Source organism: Zea mays, chromosome 5 (genome assembly GCF_902167145.1).
Source record: "Zea mays cultivar B73 chromosome 5, Zm-B73-REFERENCE-NAM-5.0, whole genome shotgun sequence".
Classification (NCBI taxonomy): Eukaryota; Viridiplantae; Streptophyta; class Magnoliopsida; order Poales; family Poaceae; genus Zea; species Zea mays.
The window spans coordinates 35847501-35870106 of NC_050100.1; the positions used below are offsets into that span (position 1 = coordinate 35847501).

General features: G+C 44.8%; 1 protein-coding gene across 1 annotated transcript in view; it reads left to right on the forward strand.

The window, feature by feature from the left end:
- LOC100193152 (uncharacterized) overlaps positions 1 to 22606 on the forward strand; it is a 49326-nt gene that overhangs the window by 21075 nt on the left and 5645 nt on the right. The window contains exons 14-21 of the mRNA NM_001399091.1: positions 1 to 68; positions 158 to 262; positions 402 to 544; positions 15356 to 15457; positions 15541 to 15604; positions 15680 to 15892; positions 16804 to 16969; positions 17090 to 17169. The exon at positions 1 to 68 is cut by the window's left edge and continues 88 nt beyond it. Of these exons, the coding sequence (NP_001386020.1) occupies positions 1 to 68; positions 158 to 262; positions 402 to 544; positions 15356 to 15457; positions 15541 to 15604; positions 15680 to 15892; positions 16804 to 16969; positions 17090 to 17169 (941 nt within the window). The remainder of the gene's footprint in view (positions 69 to 157; positions 263 to 401; positions 545 to 15355; positions 15458 to 15540; positions 15605 to 15679; positions 15893 to 16803; positions 16970 to 17089; positions 17170 to 22606) is intronic.

Sequence of the window (22606 nt, forward strand, 5' to 3'; positions counted from 1 at the left end):
GAACTGGCATCACAGAGATTGAGAAAGGAGGAGCAGAGCGGGCTGGAATTAAAATTGATGATGATGAGGTGCGATCTTTATGCTGTTCAAGTCAATAAATTGTATCATTATGTCTGCAAATCTAACAACATTTACACTTCTTTATTTACTTTGATAGGGTAAAAGGTCTGCCAATGCAGTCCATGAAAAAGGATTCAATTTTGATGACGCTAGAATCATGCGTGGTGCATGGAGAAATGAACCTAATCTTGAGGCTTGCAAGGTATGTGTTTGGAGATTTTAAATAAGTTTGAGTCTTCTGCATGAAAAGCCATTTTGATTCGTCTCTTGTTAACTCAGACACGATGATAAATTCTAGTTTGCTATGAAAATCAATCTTTCGGTTTTCTTATGTTTTTTAGGAATTCTTTAGATGCCTTGCAATCTGTCATACAGTTCTTCCAGAGGGTGAGGAAACTCCGGAAAAGATAAGTTACCAGGCTGCCTCACCTGATGAGGCTGCACTTGTGGCTGCTGCTAAGAATTTTGGTTTCTTCTTTTACAGGTAATTAATTTCTTGCAAATAGTCTTATATTCCTCAGCCATTTCCATTCTTCTATGTAAACTAGGTATATACCCGTGCGTTGCTACGGAATCAACACATTTTATTAATATACATTGAGATCAACACATTTTATTAAGATACATTGAGATTGTGAATGTGAATATCGACTTGCCTACATACATAGTGGTTGCAGTGAACAGATCCAACGACACTGCAAAAATAAACACGAAAGCAAGTGTTATGTTGTTGGTTTAAAAGCTGAACTGAAACAAAAAATAATAGCATCTGAAAAAAATTGTTTTGTAGCTTCAGACAATAATCGTTGCAACCTAAACAGAGAGTTGCCTCACAGATTCAACAACGAACTACTACTAAACTGTATCATAGATGAACATACCAAACTACTTCTATTGTTGACAATCTAAAAACAGAGCCAAGTTTCACAGTTATGGAGAAAAGCAAATAGCAATCCAACACAAGATCCATTATGGAAATCACCAAACCTAAAAAATACCGTAAATTATTTCATTGAGTTGAAAAATATGATAAATTAAAATTTTGAGTATATTCTAAAAATCTAACACATAAGGGATAAAACATTGTGAGCACCCTCATGTGTGCCTGTCATTGGCTTGGCCGGGCTCAGTCTCACCACCAACCACATCGTTGCATGGCCGCATCTGATTTCGCGTGCAAGCAGGCCAAACATCATGTGCGATCAATCATGTCTGCCTGCCTGTATGGATAAAGGTTCAGAAAGCGCATATCTGCAACAGGTAGCTAGTGTTGCCTCTTAGGATTTTTGTAGACGATGCCATAATTCTTTTATGCTTCTGTTTAGTTGACAGTAACACGTGCAGGGGCCTACCCAATGACTGCCAATAAGTATGTTACCCGTCTCGAAAGTGGGCTAGCTAGGCTGATCAAAGTTCATTCAGACATGGTCACCTGAAGCTGCCAAGAGCACTACCACCTGAGAGGCTGAGACGAAACATGTGAAGAAAGATACGAGATTCCTCTCTCCCACGATAAACGTTTCAATCAGCGAGTTGGGGCACGTCTCTGTTTAGCCTCCCTTGCATGGCTGCAAGAGCATGACAAGCATTGCGGTTTTGCAGCAGATCGAGATTCCTTTAGCGGTTGAGGTGAGCGCCGGAGGAAGGCGTGAGAGAGAAGACTACGCCTTAGTGACAAGGTTCCCGGAACGTTGGGAACGAGGAACGGGAACGAGGAACGTGGTACGTCTGTTAAAGCAACATGGAACGTTGAGGGGTATACAGCTGATCCACGTTCATTCGATGTGTGGAACATGTTCCCAACGATTTAGGAACGCAGTTAGGGAACGATTATAATGGAACAGGGAACGATGCGTAATTGAAACCAGCAATGACACATACATAATATATAATATATGTATATATAACTGATAATGTATACATAATATATAATATATGTATATTTAAATACCAGCCACTACGCGGTGTTAGGATAATGCACACGAACTCCATCCCTTCCTAATCCCTTCCTACGCCGCTATCCAGCTCTTCTCCTAACCCCTCAGCTTCCTACGCGGCGAGTGGCCACGCGGTACTTCAGAGTTCAGACTGCTCTTCCTCTTCCACTGGTGGACACTGCAACGACGCGCGACTCCTCTTCCACGGGCGGCCACTGCAACGACGCGCGATTCCTCTTCCACGGGTGGCCACTGCAATGACGCGACGCTCGATTCCTCTTCCTCTTCCCCACTGCGCGAACGGTCAGTCGATTCCTCTTCCCTTCCTCTTCCACGGGCGGTCGGTTGATTGATTGATTCCCAGCGTGGCGGCGAACGAGCTTGGCGGCGATGACAGCGTCCCAGCGCGGCGGTCGGACGACGGCAGCGCGGCCGCCGGACGACGCATCGTCCCAGCGCGACACAACGTCCGGCGGCCGGACGACGCATCATCCCAGCGCGGCGGTCGGACAACGGCAGCGCGGCGGCGCGGCTTCCTCAAGGTAAGCGTTCCTATCTGTGATAAACGGCGTTCCGCGAGCGTTTCCTGGAGTGTTCCCGATCGTTCCCGTTCCTCGTTTAGGGACGAAGTTCCCGGAACGCGCCATCGTTCCTCGTTCCCTGTCACTAAGGACTACGCAATGAAAATGAAAGAAATAGAGAAACATCATTTATATTGCACACAAGCACTTGAGCCGTAGTGGTTAGACTGTGCGAGTTCGTTCGTGGCTCGGGTTCGATCCCAGGAGACCGCAGTTTTCCCTTTTCTTTTTTTGCGGGGGCTGAGCAGGAGGGGCCCACTAGCAGTGAAGGGGGTGGCAGACAGGGAGAGGCAGAACACGGGGAGGCAGCTTATCCCTTACCTTCTCATAGTAGTAGAGATATCCAAACAGTCAACATTTTCTGAAAAAACCCCTCACTGTCTTAAATGCACCGCCCATGAAAATACCCATGTTTTTTTTTGTGTTTTTGTATTTCTTTTCTTTTGTATTTTTTGGTCTTCTCATGACCATGTACCCTCTCTTTTTAAGTTATAAAATGGTGCAGTCCTCCTGCGCATTCGAGAAAAAAAAAGATTGGCTCCACATCTGCACCATTGTGAACAAAGCATTTAATCTCAAACAAATTGGGGTATGCGTGCGCTAGTATCATGTTTATGAGCCTGTAGAGTGTACTACCAAACTGGACAGGTGTAAGCCATTGCAGGGGTAGGCAATAAGGGAAACTGAACAGCCGCTGGTCAGGGGCATCAAAGAACAGAACAAAAGGCTTCAGAATCACCTTCTCTGGTTCTCTTTTGTGCTGCCTCTTACCCTCAGTTCTGATATCTGATCTGATTCTACTGCCTGTTCTCTTTTTTCATCAGGAGAGCTGCATATCTTTGTATTAGAGAGAGGAAAAAGAGGGGAAAGAGTCCCATACAAGACAACCCACTTAACCCAACTAGGAGATAAGAGAAGGTTGCAGACATTACACCTCGAAAAACTACATGTGCCCTGAACGCGACCAAAGAATAACTCTTGGAGCTTTCAGACTCCAGCCAAACACCACAGCCTCATCTCTTCTTTGAAGGAAGTGCTATCTGCTAGGCTGTTTGCAGAAAGCTCCATCATTAACAAGGGTTCCTGTGGTTCAACAATATCCATGTGCCAAGTAGATAGTACTGTTACATCCTTTTCTTTTGGCCTTTCCAATCTTTTTACTTGCTTTTTTCAGTAGTCTGCAAAGCACTTGTAATGGCGACGAGGCGCTAACGCATTGTATGCTCCAGCCCAAGAAGGCTAACAAGATTGAGTCAGAACTGACGAGCAAAGATAATTTGTGAGGATGTGCTGCACTGTCTCCTTTTGGTCACATAATACACAATTATCTGGATGGGCAGCAATCCCCTTTTGCTAGATGATCGACCGTCCAAAACTTGTTTCTAATAGCAAGCCATAGAAAGACCTTGCATCTTAAGGCACCCGTGATTGCCTTGCTGTAATGTTAACTTGTAGGTTGAACAAGTAAGTAGAGGGAATTGCCTTGCTGTAAAGTCAACAAAACTGCCATAATATAATGTTTAATTACTGAGCAGCAACCCTTATAGAATCTGCCAGGATACCCTCTCTTCCCATTGCCATCACACTTAGAATTTTCTATGGAGGCCTCCGTTGGACATATCCAAACCATCTTAATCTATGTTAGACAAGTTTTTTTAATTGGTGTTACTTCTAACCTTTCACGTATATCATCATTCTAAACTCGATCACTTTTGTATGACCACAAATCCAATGTAACATATGCATTTCCGCGACAGTTATCTGTTGAACATTTTATCTTTTTATGTAGGTTAACATTCTGCACCATACAATACAGCAGGTCTAATCGCCATCATATATGTTAGACAGATTCCGTGTATAGACATATATATGGCTAGTGCTTGTCCTGTGATGTCGGCCAGCTACATATGGTAGTATTGGTTTTGGTAGTGATTGATTGGGGGCTGGTATGGAGGTGATCCTGCAGGATCATTGCATACCGATCATGCAGTTTCCTTAGTGATAGGATGTTTCCTTTTGTCTCTAAATCTCCCTTTTCTATATATATGTACATGTATCACCCCTGGATAAATATACTACTATTTCTCCAATTCCTCTACACTTTCATGGTATCACGAGCCTAGGTTATTTTTTTCGCTTCCGCTCTAGCGCGCCACCCACCCAGATCTAGCGCTGCTCCTGCGTGCTACCCATGGCCGACATCTCGCCACTCTATGCCTCCTCAGGCGCCACCATCATCCAGCCTAGGAAACCCTCCGACCCCTCTGTCGATGTCATTGCTGCTGCCGATCTCACGCGCGCCGAAGACCTTCGCGCTGCCCAGGAGGACCGCGAGCGCATGGCTCTGGCTGCTCGCCGGGTCGCCCTCGCCCGTGTGGCCGATGCTGACCATGAGGCAGAGGCTGCACTAGAACAACAGGAGTGCGATGCTGCCGAACAGCGTGTGTGCACCGCCTAGGAGCGCGCCTCCCAAGAACGTGCCGCTGCCGCCCTTTCCCAGCCGGAGGACGAAGCCCACTCCATCGGCGCTGCAGACAATGACGACCCTGCTTCGTCTCTCTATGCGGCTCTCCATCACGAAGCCGCGACTCTGCTCAACCTGCACGCCCAGGCCATCGCCTTCAAGTAAATCCGCACCCTCGTGTCGTTGCTCCTCGACGTCAGTTCCACCTTCACCTGAGTCATTTCTTCTCACCCTCGCCAAGTTATCCTTGGAGTGCCATGTTCTATCAAATGTCGTCACCAACACTTCACCAGACTGGGTGCGCATGAACGTCGCCGTTTGCACTTGGATCCTCGACACCATCTCTGACGACCTCGCCGACACGGTGTCTCAACACGGCGCTACTGCCCGCGTCCTGTGGCTCTCCATCGAGTCCCAGTTCCACGGGAATCGCACCATTCGCGCCCTCTACGCCGATCAGGAGTTTCGCTCCTCTCAAGGCAGTCTCTTTGTCGCCGAGTACTGTCATCGCTACAAGAAGCTGGCTGAGGATCCTCGTGACCTTGGCGAGCCTGTCTCCAATTGGACTCTCGTCCTCAACATCGTTCGGGGACTCAACGAGCGCTTCCTCGCGCTCGGACTTCACATCCGTCGCACCTACCCGCTCCCAAGTTTTTTATAGGTCCGCGACGACTTGGTACTTGAGGAGCTCACCATGGCGAAGGCTCCCCAGCTGCTGCCCTTGCTGCTATCTCTGGGACATGCAACAGTAGTGGTGGCATTAAGTCCTCTACCCCTGCTGAGTCCCCGCGCGCTCCAACACCCTAGCATCACCAGCGCGCCCCCCAGCATCCGTCCCAAAGGGGGGGAGCTCCGGACTGCGCGAAAAAAGGGGCAAGCATGGTGACAGACACTTCGGCGGCCACGACGATGGTTTTCACACATGCCACAACTACTACAACCCATGGACGATGTCTATCTACATGTGGCTAGGACAACCACCACCCTCTGCATCATGGCTCCCTACTGGTCCTCCTTCGCCATCGGCCTTCGTCGCCGGTTCGCCTGGCCAATGGGTTGGCCAATGGGGGGATCCACCAGCAGCCTATGGGCCAACCTCGAGCTACGTCAACTCTCCTCCGCCTACACCTGTCTGGGATCAACAGACATTGGCTGCCAACTTTTAGACAGTCACCCTGCAACCTCCACAGCAGGAATGACACTTTGACACCGGTGCCACCAGCCGCATGACCTCCGACGCTGGTATTATCTCTCACAGAACCTCCCCCACCCGATGCCTTACCTCTCACATTGTCATTGGCAATGGGAATTTTATTCCTGTCACCTCCACTGGTCACACTCTTCCTCAACCTTTTTCTTAAAAATGTGCTAGTTTCCCCCTCGATCATTAAAGATCTCATGTCCGTCCGTCAATTTACCACTGACAACAATTGTTTTGTCGAATTTGATCCATTTGGCTGTTCTGTGAAGGATCTCCCCACTTGATGCGAGCTCATCAAATGTGATAGCTCCAGACCTCTCTACCCTCTGCGAGTACCTGCTGCCACCCTTCATGCGTGTACAACTTCCTTGTGGCCCCAGTGTCTCGGACACCTTGGTTCTGCAATTTTATCCCACTTAGCACAGTCGTCCGCTATTCCATGTAATAAAAGTGCTAGTCCTACTTTGTGTCATGCTTGTCAGTTAGGCAGTCACACTCGGCTACCTTTTTATGCACCATCCATTCATGCCACTCACAATTTTCAATTAATACACTGTGATCTTCAGACCTCGACTGTCACCAGTGTATCCAACCACAAATATTATTTAGTCATTCTGGATAATTGCTCACACTATTTGTGGACTTTTCCCCTATGCCTAAAATCAGATACATTTTCCACTCACCAATTTTTTCGCCTATATACATACTCAGTTCGGAGTCACCATTCAGGGAATTTAGTGCGATAATGGCCGCGAGTTTGACAACCTCAGCGCCCCCACATTATTTTCCTCCCTTGGCGTTCGTCTGCGTATGTCCTGTCCCTACACCTCTGCCCTGAATGGTAAAGCGGAACACATCATTCGCTCTATCAATAACGTCATTCGTTCCCTAGTCATTCAGGCCAGTGTACCTCCCCAGTATTGGGCCGCGACTCGGTATTGCCACTTAGCTGCTAAATATTTTACCCACCAAAACACTCGCCTTCTCCACACCACACTTTGCCTTATTCGGTAAGCCACCCTCCTATAATCATCTTCGTGTTTTCGGTTGCAAATGTTATCCTAACCTTGTCGCCACAACCCTACATAAGCTTTCTCCCCACTCTGGCCTTTATGTTTTCCTTGGTTACTCCCCTCATCATAAGGGCTATCTTTGTCTTCATTGGCAAACAAATCAACTCATCATCTCTCGTCATGTGGTCTTTGATGAATCCTCATTTCCCTTTTTTGAGGATTCTACTTCCCCCACACGTGCATCTTTTGATATTTTAGATGGCTCATCTAACATGGTGTCAGTTCCTTTTGAGTTGTCCCCAGTTTGTTCTTTTCCAGGGACTTCAACTAATACTGGCGCCCTCTCTGCGTCAGCCCCACACCGGAGCCCACGCAGGTCCTACGCTCCAGTCTAGAGACGTTCGACCACCCGGTTATCCTCTGCGTCTCCTTCAGGAGGCTCACCTGCAGTGGCCACTACTACACCGACTCAGCCTGCTACCATTACGTAGACCTCTGTGTCTCCTTCAGGAGGCTCACCTGCAGCGACCTCCACTACACTGACACAACCTGCTACCATTACACAGGTTGCTGCTCTTTGTCGCTTCTGCGGTCAGGTTTACTCCCGTCATCGGCCGACTACTTCTACATCACCAGCGCCCTTGCGCCACCTGTTCCTGCTGGCACCATGGCTGTTCCAGCTGCACCCCCTGCGTCACCTGTTCCTGCTAGCGCCTTGGTTGTTCTTGCTATCACCAACCGGCACGACATGACAACTCGAGGGAAGCACGGTTTCCGGTTCCTAGCTTTATTCAAAGGTGTTACTCTGTCTCTAGTACCTAGGAGCTATCGAGCTGCTCTAGCAGATCCCAACTGGCGTGCTACCATGGAGAAGGAATATTCTGCTCTCATCGCCAATAATACTTGGGATCTTATTCCTCGATCGTCGGGGTCCAACATTGTGATTGGCAAGTGGGTGTTTAAACACAAGTTCAACACTTAAATGTGGATGATTCTCTTGAGCGCTACAAAACCAGATGGGTTCTCCGTGGTTTTACTTAGCATCCTGGTATTGACTTTTCTAAAACTTTTAGCCCAGTTGTTAAGCCTGTTACAGTCCGGATAGTCATCTCATTAGCTTTATCACATGGATGACCTATCCACCGGCTTGATGTCAATAATGCCTTTATTCATGGGCATCTGTCTGAAACTGTTCATTGTGCTCGGCCTGCGGGATTTGAGGACTCCACACCTCCTGACTATGTTTGCTGACTCAATCGCTCACTGTATGGTCTTAAGCAGGCTCCTTGTGCTTGGTACAGTCGGTTTGCTTCTCATCTACTGCAACTTGGATTTGTCGAGGCCAAGTCAGATATGTCCCTCTTTATGTATCACAAAGGGACCGACATGATGTATCCGCTTCTTTATGTGGATGATATTGTGCTCACAACGTCTTCCATAGATCTATTGAGACGGACCATTCATGCCTTGCAGCAAGAATCCTCTATGAAGGACCTCGTCAAGCTTCATCATTTTCTCGGTATGTATGTTCAGCACTCAGCTTCAGGCCTCTTCCTTTCCGAACACCCGTACATGATTGAGATATTAGAATGAGTTGGCATGAGTGACTGCAAACCATGTGCTACTCCTGTTGATGTGAATCCCAAGCTCCCTTATGCTGGTGATCCTGTCTCCGACCCCACATATTTTTGCAGTCTTGCAAGAGCTCTATAGTACCTCACATTCACCCGCCCAGATATCTGTTATGCAGTTCAACAAGTATGTCTTCACATGCATGATCCCAGAGAACCAAACTTGGCTACCCTTAAGCGCATCCTACACTATGATAGAGGCACTCTAGATCTAGGCCTGTGTGTGCGCCCCTCGTCTCAGTCAAATCTAATTGTTTACTCTGATGTTGATTGGACGGGTTGTCCGGATACTCGCTGCTCCACTTCTAGATATGCTGTTTTTCTTGGGGACTATCTCATTTCTTGGTCCTCCAAACGCCAAAACAATGTGTCCCGTTCCAGTGCTGAAGCAGAGTATCATGATGCCGCCAATGCCGTTGCTGAGGCCTCATGGATCCAACAGTTGTTTTCTGAACTTCACACTCCTCTGGGCAAGACAACATTGGTATATTGTGACATCATCGCAGTTTATGTCTTCCAACCCCATCCAACACCAACGTACCAAGCATATTGAGATTGATCTTCATTTTCTCCGGGAACACGTCACCATTGGAGATTTTCATGTCTTACATATTCCCACGACATCCCAGTTCGCCGACGTCTTCACCAAAGGAATGTCGTCTTCCGTGTTCAATGAATTTCGGTCCAGTCTCAATGTTTGCTCCACGGATGTTTCGATTGGGGGGTGTTAGACAGATTCTGTGTATAGACATATATGGCTAGTGCTTGGCCTGTGATGCTGGCCACCTACATATGGTAGTATTGATTTTGGTAGTGATTGATTGGGGGCTGATATGGAGGTGATCCTGCAGGATCATTGCCTACTGATCTTGCAGTTTCCTTAGTGATAGGAGGTTTCCTTTTGTGTCTAAGGGCATGTTTGTTTCAGCTTATAGATTATATAATCTGGATTATAATCTAAATTATAATCTAGACAGATTATAATCTATATATAGTTGTTTGGGAGTCTAGATTATACAAATATAGATTATTCATAAAGACAGTAATACCCTTGTTTGTTTATTTGAGTAGAGGAAAGAAGGATGACATATATTGTAATTTCTATTTACATAACCATGGTTAGTGGGTCTTTTGCCAAAATAATCTCAAATAAGCTACTCTTGAGGAGATTATGAGATTATCATAATCTAGGCTTTAGATTATATAATCTGAACCCATAATCTATGTGTTTGTTTACTTATTGGATTATTTGCGCTGGATTATATAATCTAGAGAGATTATAATCCGAAACAAACAAGTCCTAAGTCTCCCTCTTCTATATACATGTACATGTATCACCCCTGGATAAATATACTACTATTTCTCCAATTCCTCTACACTTTCAATATAAAACTTGTCTTTTAGCTTCTGTGGGTATCCTTTAGTCATATAGAGCATTAGATGTTTGATGTCACTTCATCCACCCTATGATTCTCTGGCTAACAAAATAATAATAATATAACAATGATGTCATTGTATGTCACACCCGTATTTAGGGGGCCAAACCCGGGCGCGAATCACATGTGTGCTAGGATCAAGTCTCACACATATGATAACTCATGGTACAGAAATGAATGTCACATCTTTAATATATAACTGAGTTCTGTATAAAGCAGTTAAATAATTACATCATACGAAGATAATGATCCGGCAACCAAAGTTGACTAAGAAACGACGGCCTAGACCACTCACGAGCTCATCACAACATCCTTCAAGCGCCTCATCCCGTGGTACCTGTCCTTAACCTGGGGGATGTGAGTACAGAGTACAGCAAGGGTGAGCTCACATACGTTCATCGCTCAACAAGTTGTGGGGAATAATGTGCATGAACTCACCAAAGGTGGAAGCTCATGTGAAGTGTAAGGCTTACCAAAGGAGATGGTTAAAGCTGAGCATTGCTTTTAGAGTTGGTCAAAATTTATTAGCAGTTACTAAGTAAAAGTAGATACCAACCTAAATAAGTAAGAGATCAAAATTAATAACAACACCCGCGATGCAATGCATATGACGGATTAAGTTTAATTCCATAGATTAATCATGTGAGGGTCTGAGCTGCTCATGACCGTGAGCACGACTGTTATACCGGTTTTACACCCACAAGTCGTGTATCCCGTCTAGCCAGGGTTTGCAAGGCCCTTAGACACTTCCGAGGTGAATGGCTAGGGATCCACTACGAGATCTTTACAAAGTTTCACTAGCTTCAGAATACCCGCTACGGTTTTTGAGAAGGGCAATATAGGAATCACTCGTCTGAAAAGCCATCGCAGCATGATCGACCCGAGAACCTCCCTATACGTAGCTCCTCTACCGCCCTTGCCCCTTTCGGATAAGGTAGTCCTTCACTAGCTTTCCTAATTAGTCAGTCAAGGGCGTCCCATACCACCCTTGTGGTAGCACTGTTTTCCCGGGTAGTTCTCCATGTTCCAATTAACATAATGATCTTATCATGAACAATAATCAACAACAAAATTGGAACATTAACATAATATAACATTAATTTCCCAAAACCAGGTAGAGCAATAGCAAAACTACCAAATAGTTCTTTTGTCTGCAAGGTGTAGGATAAACAATGCTAGGGAAGCCTATTAGGTCTCATCAAATTAACCTGAGCATGTCACAGTGATTAACATGAACATTATTGGGTAAATAGAAAAGTGATCAAGGGCACAACTTGCCTTAGACTCGAGATTCCCAGGTACTTCACCAAATTGATCTTCAAGTGACTCGTGATCTCACTTATTTAATGGACAAGGAGTACATAAAAATAACATTACATCAAACATGAGAACAAACAGCGTAAGAATATTCTATGTGCTGCTACGAGGTCGTAGGTTCGAGAATCACTAAATTCAGAATTACAGTTATAAAATTATGATTTTTCGAAGTTTTAAGTGTCTACTATAAAACAAATGAGGTACAAGATTTTAACCATAGGTTTCATGGTAATACAATGTTACTAGATGATAAAAATATTAATATGAAATTAATGCAACTGGAATGGATCAAAAAAGAATTAAAATGAATTATTTATGAATTAAACAAGTTTCTGGAATTATTTCTATACTAGAAAACATTTTCTGAAGTAATTTACTCATTTTATTTAACCTCTAGGCTGCGGGCATTAATTCCAGAAAACTTGGGGTCAAATTCATAAATATCGGGGACTCGATTTTAATTATTTCCTAACTGGTTGGTTGGGTGGGTTGATTTGAAAGAAACCCGAGGGCCTCTTTATAAAGATGGACATGACGAAGGGGTACAGTGGATTGCTAGCCGTGGGATCCAAATTCGACGGTAGGGATCAGAGACTTATCTCACCTGAACCGGTATTCTATCACAGCGGTCAGATCTAAAATTAATGCTCGAGATTAAAGGATCCCGCGAACTGATCTCGGCCAACAGATCCAAGATCAACGGCTACAATTTTCGATCACAATGGGGTATTTGAGATCAATCATGAGCGCTCATCACCGGATCAACGACCAGGGCCGTTTTTCCCCGGCACGATCCTGTTCACGCCGGAACGGGGCTGCAACATCCTGCCCACGGAGGCAGGCACACCTGTGAACGGTGGCTGTTGCGAGGCTATGTATGAGATGAGTCTTTGATTGATGGCTTGAGGTGTTATAGTGCCATGTATTTATATAGCCTAGGAGGTGAGCGGTTACATGATAGATCTGATCTAATCTGATACTTATCTGTTACAACCATATCCTATATATTAGGAACTCTAACAAACTCGAACCCAAATCTGTTACATGATAGATCTAATCTCGTACTTATCTGTTACAACCATATCCTACATATATTAGGAACTCTAACAAACTCGAACTCAAATCTGTTACATGATAGATCTAATCTCGTACTTATCTGATACAATACTATCTTATCTATTAGGAACTCTAACTTATCTCTTTTATTCCAATAATATTGTTGTTAATTTATACTAATCATATTAGACCTTCAATTTAAATAAATCTTAGAATATATTTTTATTTAAATTTTTAAATTAATTTTTTTGGGTGTTACACACAAGCTGAAAGGAGTATTTTCTTAAATATCTTATTGCGATATCCTAATTTGTATCAACTTTATCTAAAGGACGTCGTGTACTAACAAACTAACCAAACATACATCAATCCATTATATTAGCTTATATTTCTTTTTTTTTTGCTTTCTATTTTTAATTTAAAATTCAAGTCTAATTTAGAGATGAGTTAAATTTTCTATTTCAAGCATAAATTGCAACGAACAAAAACTCAACATGAATGCAAAGCATTTTTATTAATTAATTTATCCATTTAAGCAAATGAAAATTAGTAGGAATAATTCATGTAAGATGTTTTACAATAATAATTATTAAAGAAAATAATTCAAACACATAGCCACATTTTAGAAGTACAATAAAATAAATTTATAATCTTCACATATTTATTTAAAAGGATATAATTTCTTATGTAAAATATATATTAAGAGATAGTTTAACTTATTCTTTTTTTTGGAGAATAAATCTTTAACACAAAGGATAGTTCACATAAGAATCTTTTAGGTAATCTATTATTTGAAAACACATTTATTTAAATCATGAAATGAGTTTTCCTGATTTATCCAGAATAGGATTTTGAAGTGTTACATTGTAGCATTAGAAATTTTGGGTAAGATACTTGTACCATTGTGTTAGAGTACCCGTTTAGGGTTTGGGGTTTACCCTATGTAATTACCTTCTCACCCTTGTGTAATTGGCCAGGCCCTCTTAGAGTACCCGTTTAGGGTTTGGGGTTTACCCCGTGTAATTACCTTCTCACCCTAGTGTAATGGGCCAGACCCAACTAACTCGATCTATTAATACAACACCCAACCCTGTGTTAAAGTTAGGGTTTCCGATATTCTCACTCCAACTTGGTACTAGAGCCATTTTCCCCTCTCTTCACCTCCCTCCCACCCACAACCACCATCTTCCTCATCCTCTAGCTGCCGCCCACCACCAGGCCGCTGCCCCTCCCCCGTGGGTCCCCTGCCCCCGTTGGCGCGCGGTCCCTTCCCCCGCCGCACGCTCACGACCCCTCCCTCGCTCTCCCCCCCTGAGTAACCGAGGAAGAGGCAGTGAGTGGAGCGAGGAGATAGCTTATGGGGAGCGGTGGCGGAAGTGTTGGGATAGCAGGCACAACCAAACACACGAAGGTGGTCGTAGGAGGGGGTTGTGGCATACAAGGCAAAGTGGGGTGGCTCACCGCCTTCGAGGGGTGGCGGTTGAGGAGATGGGTGGTGGTGTGCAGGGTCTCGTCCTCCACCAGCGCCAATACGCCATCGCCATCCCGGAGCGGGCTCCTGTGCATGAACGATTGCAAGCCCTGCTCCACGCCAGTCGACACTCAGGCGAAGCTCTCTGAGGACGGCGTGCCCCCAGTCGTCGACGCGACGTCCTATTGGAGCTTGACCGACGCGCTCTAGTACCTCACCTTCTCTAGGCCCGACATCGCCTACGCTGTCCGGCGCCCCGCGGTAGCCCCATCTCACCGCTATCAAGCAGATCCTGTGCTACCTCCGCGACTCCCTCGACTACGACCTCCTACTTCGACCCTCCCTAACGTCAGAGCTCGTGGTCTACACCGACGCTAACTGGGCTGGCTGTCCCGACACGTGTCGGTCCACCTACGGTTATGCCGTGTTTCTAGACGCCAACCTCGTCTCCTAGGCCGCCGAGCGGCAGGCCGTCGTCTCTCGCTCCAGCGCAGAGGCCGAGTACCGCGATGTGGCCAACGGTGTGGCAGAGGCCTCCTGGATGCGCCAGCTACTCTAGGAGCTCCACAACCCCGTTCAGTGCACCACCCTCGTCTATTACGACAACGTCAGTGCGGTCTACCTCCCCACCAACCCTGTGCAGCATCAATGCACGAAGCACGTGGAGATCGACCTGCACTTCGTCCGCGAGCGTGTCGCTGCCGGTGACGTTCGGGTTCTCAGCGTCCCCACCACGCTGCAGTTCGTCGACATCTTCACCAAGGGGTTACCGTCGAGTTGAGACTGTGGGGGGTGTTAGAGTACCCATTTAGGGTTTACCCTTGTGTAACGGGCCAGGTGCCCAGACCCTGTTAGAGTACCCATTTAGGGCTTGGGGTTACCCCGTGTAATTACCTTCTCACCCTTGTGTAATGGGCTAGACCCAACTAACTCGGTCTTTTAATACAACACCCAACCCGGTCTATTAATACAACACTCAACCCTATGTTAAGGTTAGGGTTTCCCATATTCTCACTCTCCAACTCATTGCTCCATTGTAAACAGTTCCCATAACTAGGTTTATTTTTATCCTTTAGGTTTATGTTTCTACTGCAGTTTTTTTATTTCTGTAGTCGCAAAAAGAATAACCATTTTTCAGATATTAGTGAATGGTACTGTTTTGAGGGTCACATTGTGCTTGTTTTGTAGGCGTACACCCACCACAGTTATGGTTCGTGAGTCACATGTTGAAAGGATGGGGAGTATACAAGATGTTCCATATGAAATTCTGAATGTTCTGGAATTCAACAGGTGAGTTTATCTGTTCTCTTTGTAGTGTAAATTCAATGAGATGAAATCATTGTTTTGTTGTTTATGTTTTACTGTACTAACAGCACGAGAAAGCGACAATCGGTGGTTTGCCGTTTCCCAAATGGAAGATTAGTTCTCTATTGCAAGGTATACAAGGAAGATGACCTTGGTTGATTTTGTTTTGTTCTTTGCACTAACCTGACATAATCTTTGTGTAAATAGGGTGCTGATAATGTCGTATATGAACGATTGGCTGATGGAAATCATGATATGAAAAAGACAAGCAGAGAACATCTAGAGCAATTTGGTTCTGCTGGCTTGCGTACTCTTTGTCTTGCCTATCGGGATCTTAGCAGGGAGCAATACGAAAGCTGGAATGAAAAGTTTGTACAAGCAAAGTCATCTTTACGAGATCGTGATAAGAAGCTCGATGAGGTGAATGGGTTACCATCTTTTGGTTATTACTATGACGATTGACATGAGTTCTGAATGCATTTGCTTGAACCGTGGTCCTTTCTGTTAGAACTTGTGCTACTGGATCTATAATTTGTTTAGTACCACTTCACTTGCTTGGATGGTTTAGGGTTTAAGCGGGTGCATCTCATGCATTGTTGGAAGCAAGCATGATTCAGTAGTGTTAGTGTGCTGTTTATATTGTAATGGGCCTTGACCCACATTCCTGGATATATATAATATATCCCCTACCCAATTAGGGTTAGAGTTTCTTTCTTCCAACTAGTAGCATGAAACATTTCTAGCTCTAGACATTGTCATTAGTATTTCCCTGAAAAGTTTATTTGTGACATCCATTAGCACTTTTCTATTGTTTACCATAACATATTAGAGTTTTCCTGCGTTTTTCCAAAAAAAACATATTAGAGTTTTCTTACTTCCATTGTAAATTTAATGAGACTTATCCAGGCTTTCTTTTTATACCAAAGCTACATGGGGCACGCTGCCTGTGAAGGCGCCAAAGTAGCCACATGCAGTTATTGCAGTTTTGTCTAGTTTGTTGTCATTTGCTGCAATACCAATGCTAAGTGGTTTGAACATCCCGTAACGGTAACCTCAGTTAGATATTAAATAATATTTTAAAATAAACCACAGTGGTTATGTTAAAATCATTTTGGTGAACATGTTACTGTTATGTGAGTGATGATATCTGATGTTCATTTCCTATTTCAGAATCTATCTTTTTCATTGGTTTATGTGAACTTTATCATGCAAATCACTGGCTATCTGCAATTCTGCATTCTAGAAAGAATAGGTGATCCTTCAAGTTGAAGCTAAATTGTTCTTCTACTGCTGACACCATTGTGATGCAATTTTCCTTCTTTATCCTGTAGGTGGCTGAGTTGATTGAAAAAGACCTTATATTAGTTGGGTGCACAGCTATAGAGGACAAACTGCAAGAAGGCGTGCCAACCTGCATTGAAACTCTCTCTGCAGCTGGCATAAAAATTTGGGTGTTAACGGGAGATAAGATGGAAACAGCAATTAACATTGCATATGGTGAAGCTTCCATCTATCTTGATTAGTTTGTGTTACTTATTCTGCTCCTTAAACTATTCTCTGCCAGTTTTGGTTTCTGGGTGTTCTTTTCCTGATCTCCCTTTCGTCTAACATATGCAGCATGCAGCTTGGTAAACAATGACACCAAACAGTTCATCATTAGTTCAGAGACAGACACTATTAGGGAGGCTGAAGACCGGGTAAGCTGCACATACTGCACTTTGGACAACATATATAATGCTTTATAGCTGGTTTATTTCTATTGCTAAATGTTTCTGCTGTAAAATCCGAAAATTAAAAATGATGGGATAGTTTAATTGCAAAAAATTCTTGCAAAGTAAGACTAATAAGTTGTTGAGTTCATTTGGTACTTCACTACTTGTGCTGCTGTGGTATTACACAATTTTGGGTCTCTGTTGTCACACCCGGATGTAAGGGAAAACTCGGACATGTCTCAAATGTGTGCTATGATGACTCATGATACATAAACCAATGTCACATCTTTATTATATAATTGGGGTTCTATACAAAATAGCTAAATCGATACATCATATGTCGACAACGATCCTCTGCAACCATAGTTGACTGGGAGACGACGACCTAGACCTCTTCGAACTCAGCGTAACATCTTCATGTTCTTCCAGTGGTACCTGTCCTTGATTTGGTGTGAGTACAGTAAGGACGAGCTCACATACGTTCACTGCTCAGCAAGTGTGAGAAATAATATGCATGAGCTCACTTACGGTAAGGGCTCATGTTAAATGTAAAGCTTACCAAGGAAGATGGTTAAGGCTGAGCATTCTTTTAATGAGTTGGTCAAAATTTTATTAGCATTTACTAAGTGTAAGTAGATACCAATCAGACTCCAGAACAACGCTCGCGTTGCCCCTCGCGCGGGCGACAGAGCGGACATCTAACCGTAGCCGTCGCCACCCTCACCTCTCCTCCCGCCGCGCCGTCGCCCGGGCAGGCTGCCGACAGCTCATGCGGCCCGCGGGGAAGGCGGTGGCGGGGCCCTCCCTTCTCTTCTCCGGTGGATTGGGGCGGACGCGACTGCCTGGTCCTCTAGGAGGCCTCCTCGTCGGTGCCGACGGGCTGGCGGTGGAGGATAGGGCCACCAGATCTGGCGTTCCCCCAGCTGGATTCGGTGGTCGTGCAACGAGAGGTGTGTGATGTGCATGGGGGCGGCTGGAAGCTGGGCAGCGGCAATGAGCGGCACCGACGGCGGCCGTGACCAGTGCAGGTGTCTGGCGCTGGGGGCTACTTGGCTTCGGGTTGTGGCTGCGGGCCGTGGCTGACGGGCGGTCGTGGCTGGCCATGGTCGGCTGTGGTCGACCGTGGCTTGGCTAGCTGGGGCCAGCGCACGGGCGGCGGGCTTTGTGGTGCGGCGGTTGCTGCTACTCGGCGGTGATGCTGGTCCAACGCCTGTGTGGTGGTGGGGTTGGGGGCTGGCTGGTGCATGCTGGTGGCGCCGTGGTGGTGCTTTGGGTTGTGACGGGCTTCTTCCGGTGGAGTCGATGCGGAGGCAAGGAGGGGTAGGCTACTAGCTTCGGCAAGAGCATGTGGCAGGCATGGTGCTGAGTCAGGCGTAAGCCTTCACTGACATCTATGTCAGTGGCGATGGTGGCGGTGCCCTTGTGGCGTCACTCTACCTGCTGGGGGCACCATTGGGAGGCATCATGTCCACTACTGCATGGGGCTCTCGAGGGTGTGAACCCTGTCCATCCTTGGACGTGCGACGGCGGTGCCATTGACGTCGTGCCCTCCTTGGAGGCGCCGCATCTGAGGCCCATCTTGGTCAGGTAGTGGCGGTGGTTGGTTGGTGGTGTTGCTCGCGCGCAGCGGCAGAGGAGGTGCGCTTGGTCCGTGTTGGCAGGGAGGTGCAGAGGAGCCATGGGTGATGGAGGTCTTGAGCTGATGCGCTTGGTGCAGATGTGTCCGTGGTGCCAGTGGGCAGAGTTTTCGAATTCCTTGGCACTGGAGTATGAGCCGGACGATCGACGACCGTGCGTGTGGCTTGAGGTTGATTTCCCATGGAGGAGTTCGAGGTGTGGCTCAGGCTTGCAGCGGGTTGCGGCTTTTGGCGTGGCACAGCGTTGGCGACGGCGCAGTTCATGACGGCTTCTTTCGCTTCCTTTCCCAGTTTGTGGTGGTCTAGTGTTTTGTTGAGTGTGTTGTTTGCATGGTGGTGGTGTTCGCTTCGGCGTGTTACTCTGTCGTCGTTGTGCTGAGTTGGTATGGTGTCGGCGTGTTGATGTCCCAATCCAACCGCCTGTTGTCTGTCCCCCGTCTTGCGGAGTCGGAGCTGCTCGTCGCTTGTGTCGAGCTCGGCAACGATAACTCTAGATGGGTTGTGTGTGTGGGGTTGCCGTTCTTTATGCTGTTTGTGTGCTCTGTATAGGTTTCAGGCTCGGTTTTCCTTAAAACTAGGTCAATTCCATTCTTCTTAAATGAAAGGCAGAGCTCCTGCATTACGTTCAAAAAAGTAGATACCAATCCAATTAAATAATTGATCATAATTAATAATAAATCATACATTGCAATGCAAATGAGTGAACAAGTTTAATTCCATAAATTACTCATGTGAGGGTCCGAGCCGCTCATGACCATGAGCACGACTGATATACCAGTTTTATAATCTGTAGAGGTTGTGCATCTTTATCCACAAGCCGTGACACCCATCTGTCACGAGGTCATGAATCCCATACACCTCTACCGAGGAGTCGAGGCAAGGTAGCACTACGAGGCCTTTCCAAAGTTCCACTAGTTTGAGAAAACCCGCTACGGTTTCAGGAAGAAGGAAGCATAGGAATCACTCGTCCGAAAAGCTATTACATACAGTTCGACCCAGAGGGCCTCCCTATACTCTGCAGCGACGCACTCCTCGCTTGTCCCTTTCAGGTAAGTTAATCTCTCCCTAACTTTCCTAATTACTTGACCAAGGGTGTCTCGTTCTACCTAGTTGTAGCACTGTTTTCTCGGGTGGTTCTCCATGTTCCAATTAACAAAAATAATCTTATCATGAACAATAAATAATCCAACAATAATAATAGAGCATGATCATAATTCAGATATAATATTAAATCCAAAACAAGGTAGAGCAATAGCAAGACTACCCAATAATTCATTTGTTTGCAAGGTGTAGGGTAAACAAAACTAGGTAACCTATTGTATTCCATCAGCTTAACCTAATAGTGTCACGATGATTAACAAAATCATTATTAGATAAAAAAAGTGATCAAGGGCACAACTTGCCTTATACTTGCGATAACCTTTTAATCTAGATGTTGTCCCAAAAGTTGGGCTTCAGATTACTCATCACCTCGCTTCTATGTGTAGCAATACATACAAACAAGCAAATAATGGATATGGTAACATTATACCAAATATGGAAACAAAACACACAATAATATTTTACGCGTCGCTACGAGATTGTAGGTTCGAGAATCATTAAAATCGGAGTTAAAACAAAGAAGTTATGGGTAAAACAATATTTTAAGGCATAATAAATCTAATAGATGTTGCATTTAAATTAAGAAGATATTAAATCAAAATATTTGTGTTGATATTAATCACTTTAATAATTATTTATAAAAAGCATAGGTTAGAACTATAAATTAGATTAACTAGATTGTCTAGCTAATTAACATTAATTAAACAAGTATTTAATTAATTGTTTAAAACATGTGGCATAATTGAAACAATGTTATTACTATGTATGCAAAATTAATATGAACTTAACACAACTTGAACAAATTAAAACAAATTATTTGTCCTAGAAGATATCACATTTTTAATAAATTAGTAGGGCTGCACAGAAATAGGTGACATGACGCGATCTGATTGGTTAGATCAGTCATAAAGAATTACGAGGTAAATAGACGTAATATATGGATCTAGGTGTGATCATCTTCTATCTTTCTCCCACCTTCTTTATCCTTTCTTTCTTGTTTTTGGATCAGTTAGGTAGGAAATGTTTGTTTACAAAGGCATTACGCAACTGCCGCAAACTTTTCATGATTGTACATAACGTTAAATTCGTGTTGCATGATAGTCTTGAATGTAAAAGGACCTATGGTGGTGGTTAATCTATCATTCGAAAAGCGTCAAGCCTATCACGCGGGAAAGACTATTAATCTACCACCAACTTACCTTCCAATCAATCCCTTCAATCCCGCGCTGCTACTGGACATTTCTTTTTTTGTAGATTGACGATGAACCGAAGATCCGGTCGACGAACTAGAAGCGCGGTGACGAAGCTCTCACCGAACTGGTCACGACAATGTTCTGGGTTGTCCCGGAAGATGAACGGATGGTGAGAAATTTCTCGCCGGAGTTGTCGCTAGAGTTGGGGATGGAGTCGAACTTTGACGAAATGGTCATGGCGGCCTATGGCTGTGAGCTTAGCTGGTGGCGGGCTGTTGTGGTTTGGATGACGGCGACGCTACTGCAAGGCTATAAAGGAGATGAGTCTATGGTTGATGGCTTGAGCTGTTAGGACGACACATGTTTATGTAGTCAAGGAGGTGGACGGTTACATGACAGATCTAATCTGGTACTTATCTGTTAGTATATTTATATATGTAATATATTTGTATATTATTCTAAATCATGAGAGAGATAGTTATGTATTATATTTATGTTATAGCGAAGCAAGTAGAAGAGTGTGCTATAAGTTGTACATCGAAAAAATAGCATGTAAATCTATAGAATCAATTTCCATCTCTCACCCCATGAATTTGAGATAGACTTATATGATAACTTTGGAAAGTGCTGAAATGTCACATTCTAAAAAAATAACCTATTCTATTAGTAAGATTCCAATTCCTCAAAATGAAAGGAAACAAACGGGACCTTAGTGAATTTTCCTAAAAATCCTAAAAATAGGATTTTTGTGTGTTACATCCGTTACACACACACACTTCTAAAGCACATACCAAGACAGGGAGACCTGCGACGCAGACCCCGACATCTACAAAGCAAAAACACAGCCAGCCAAACCAATGCTCCCTAACTGCTTGGCCCCAGCTAGAACCCAGCAAGCGAGCTCATCAAAAAAGGATCTCAACACCTTCACAATGGAAGGGGACTCCTCATGGAAGATCACTCGGTTCCTATGAAGCCAAAGGCACCATGCCCCAAGGATGATAGCACTGTCGAAGCCCTTCTTGTCTTTGTGCATCTGATTGATCACTCCTCCCGAACACTCCACAAAGGAGGCTTCCACAGGACTAGGAATAAGGTGTTCTAGGTTAAAAGGGGATAGAATGCCATGCCAGAACCGACGTGCAAAAACACATGTAGTTAGAAGATGTTGGACTGTCTCCTGCTCTTGATCACAAAGGGGGCAAACAATCGGGTGGGACATGCCACACTTTCGCAATCTGTCAGCTGTCCAACACCTATTTCTTATGGCCATCCATAGGAAGGTTTTGCATTTGGGGGGGCATGATTTCCATAAACGCTCCCATGGCTCAAAGGTGATGGAGCTAGAAAATAAAACATTTTTTTCAGGATTTAGAAGAGAACTGCCCAGATGACTCATGCCTCCATACATGTTGGTCAGTTTCTAGAGACAAAACAACCTCACGAAGAGAGTCCCAAAGGAGAAGGTACTGTTGCATTCCAACCAGAGTA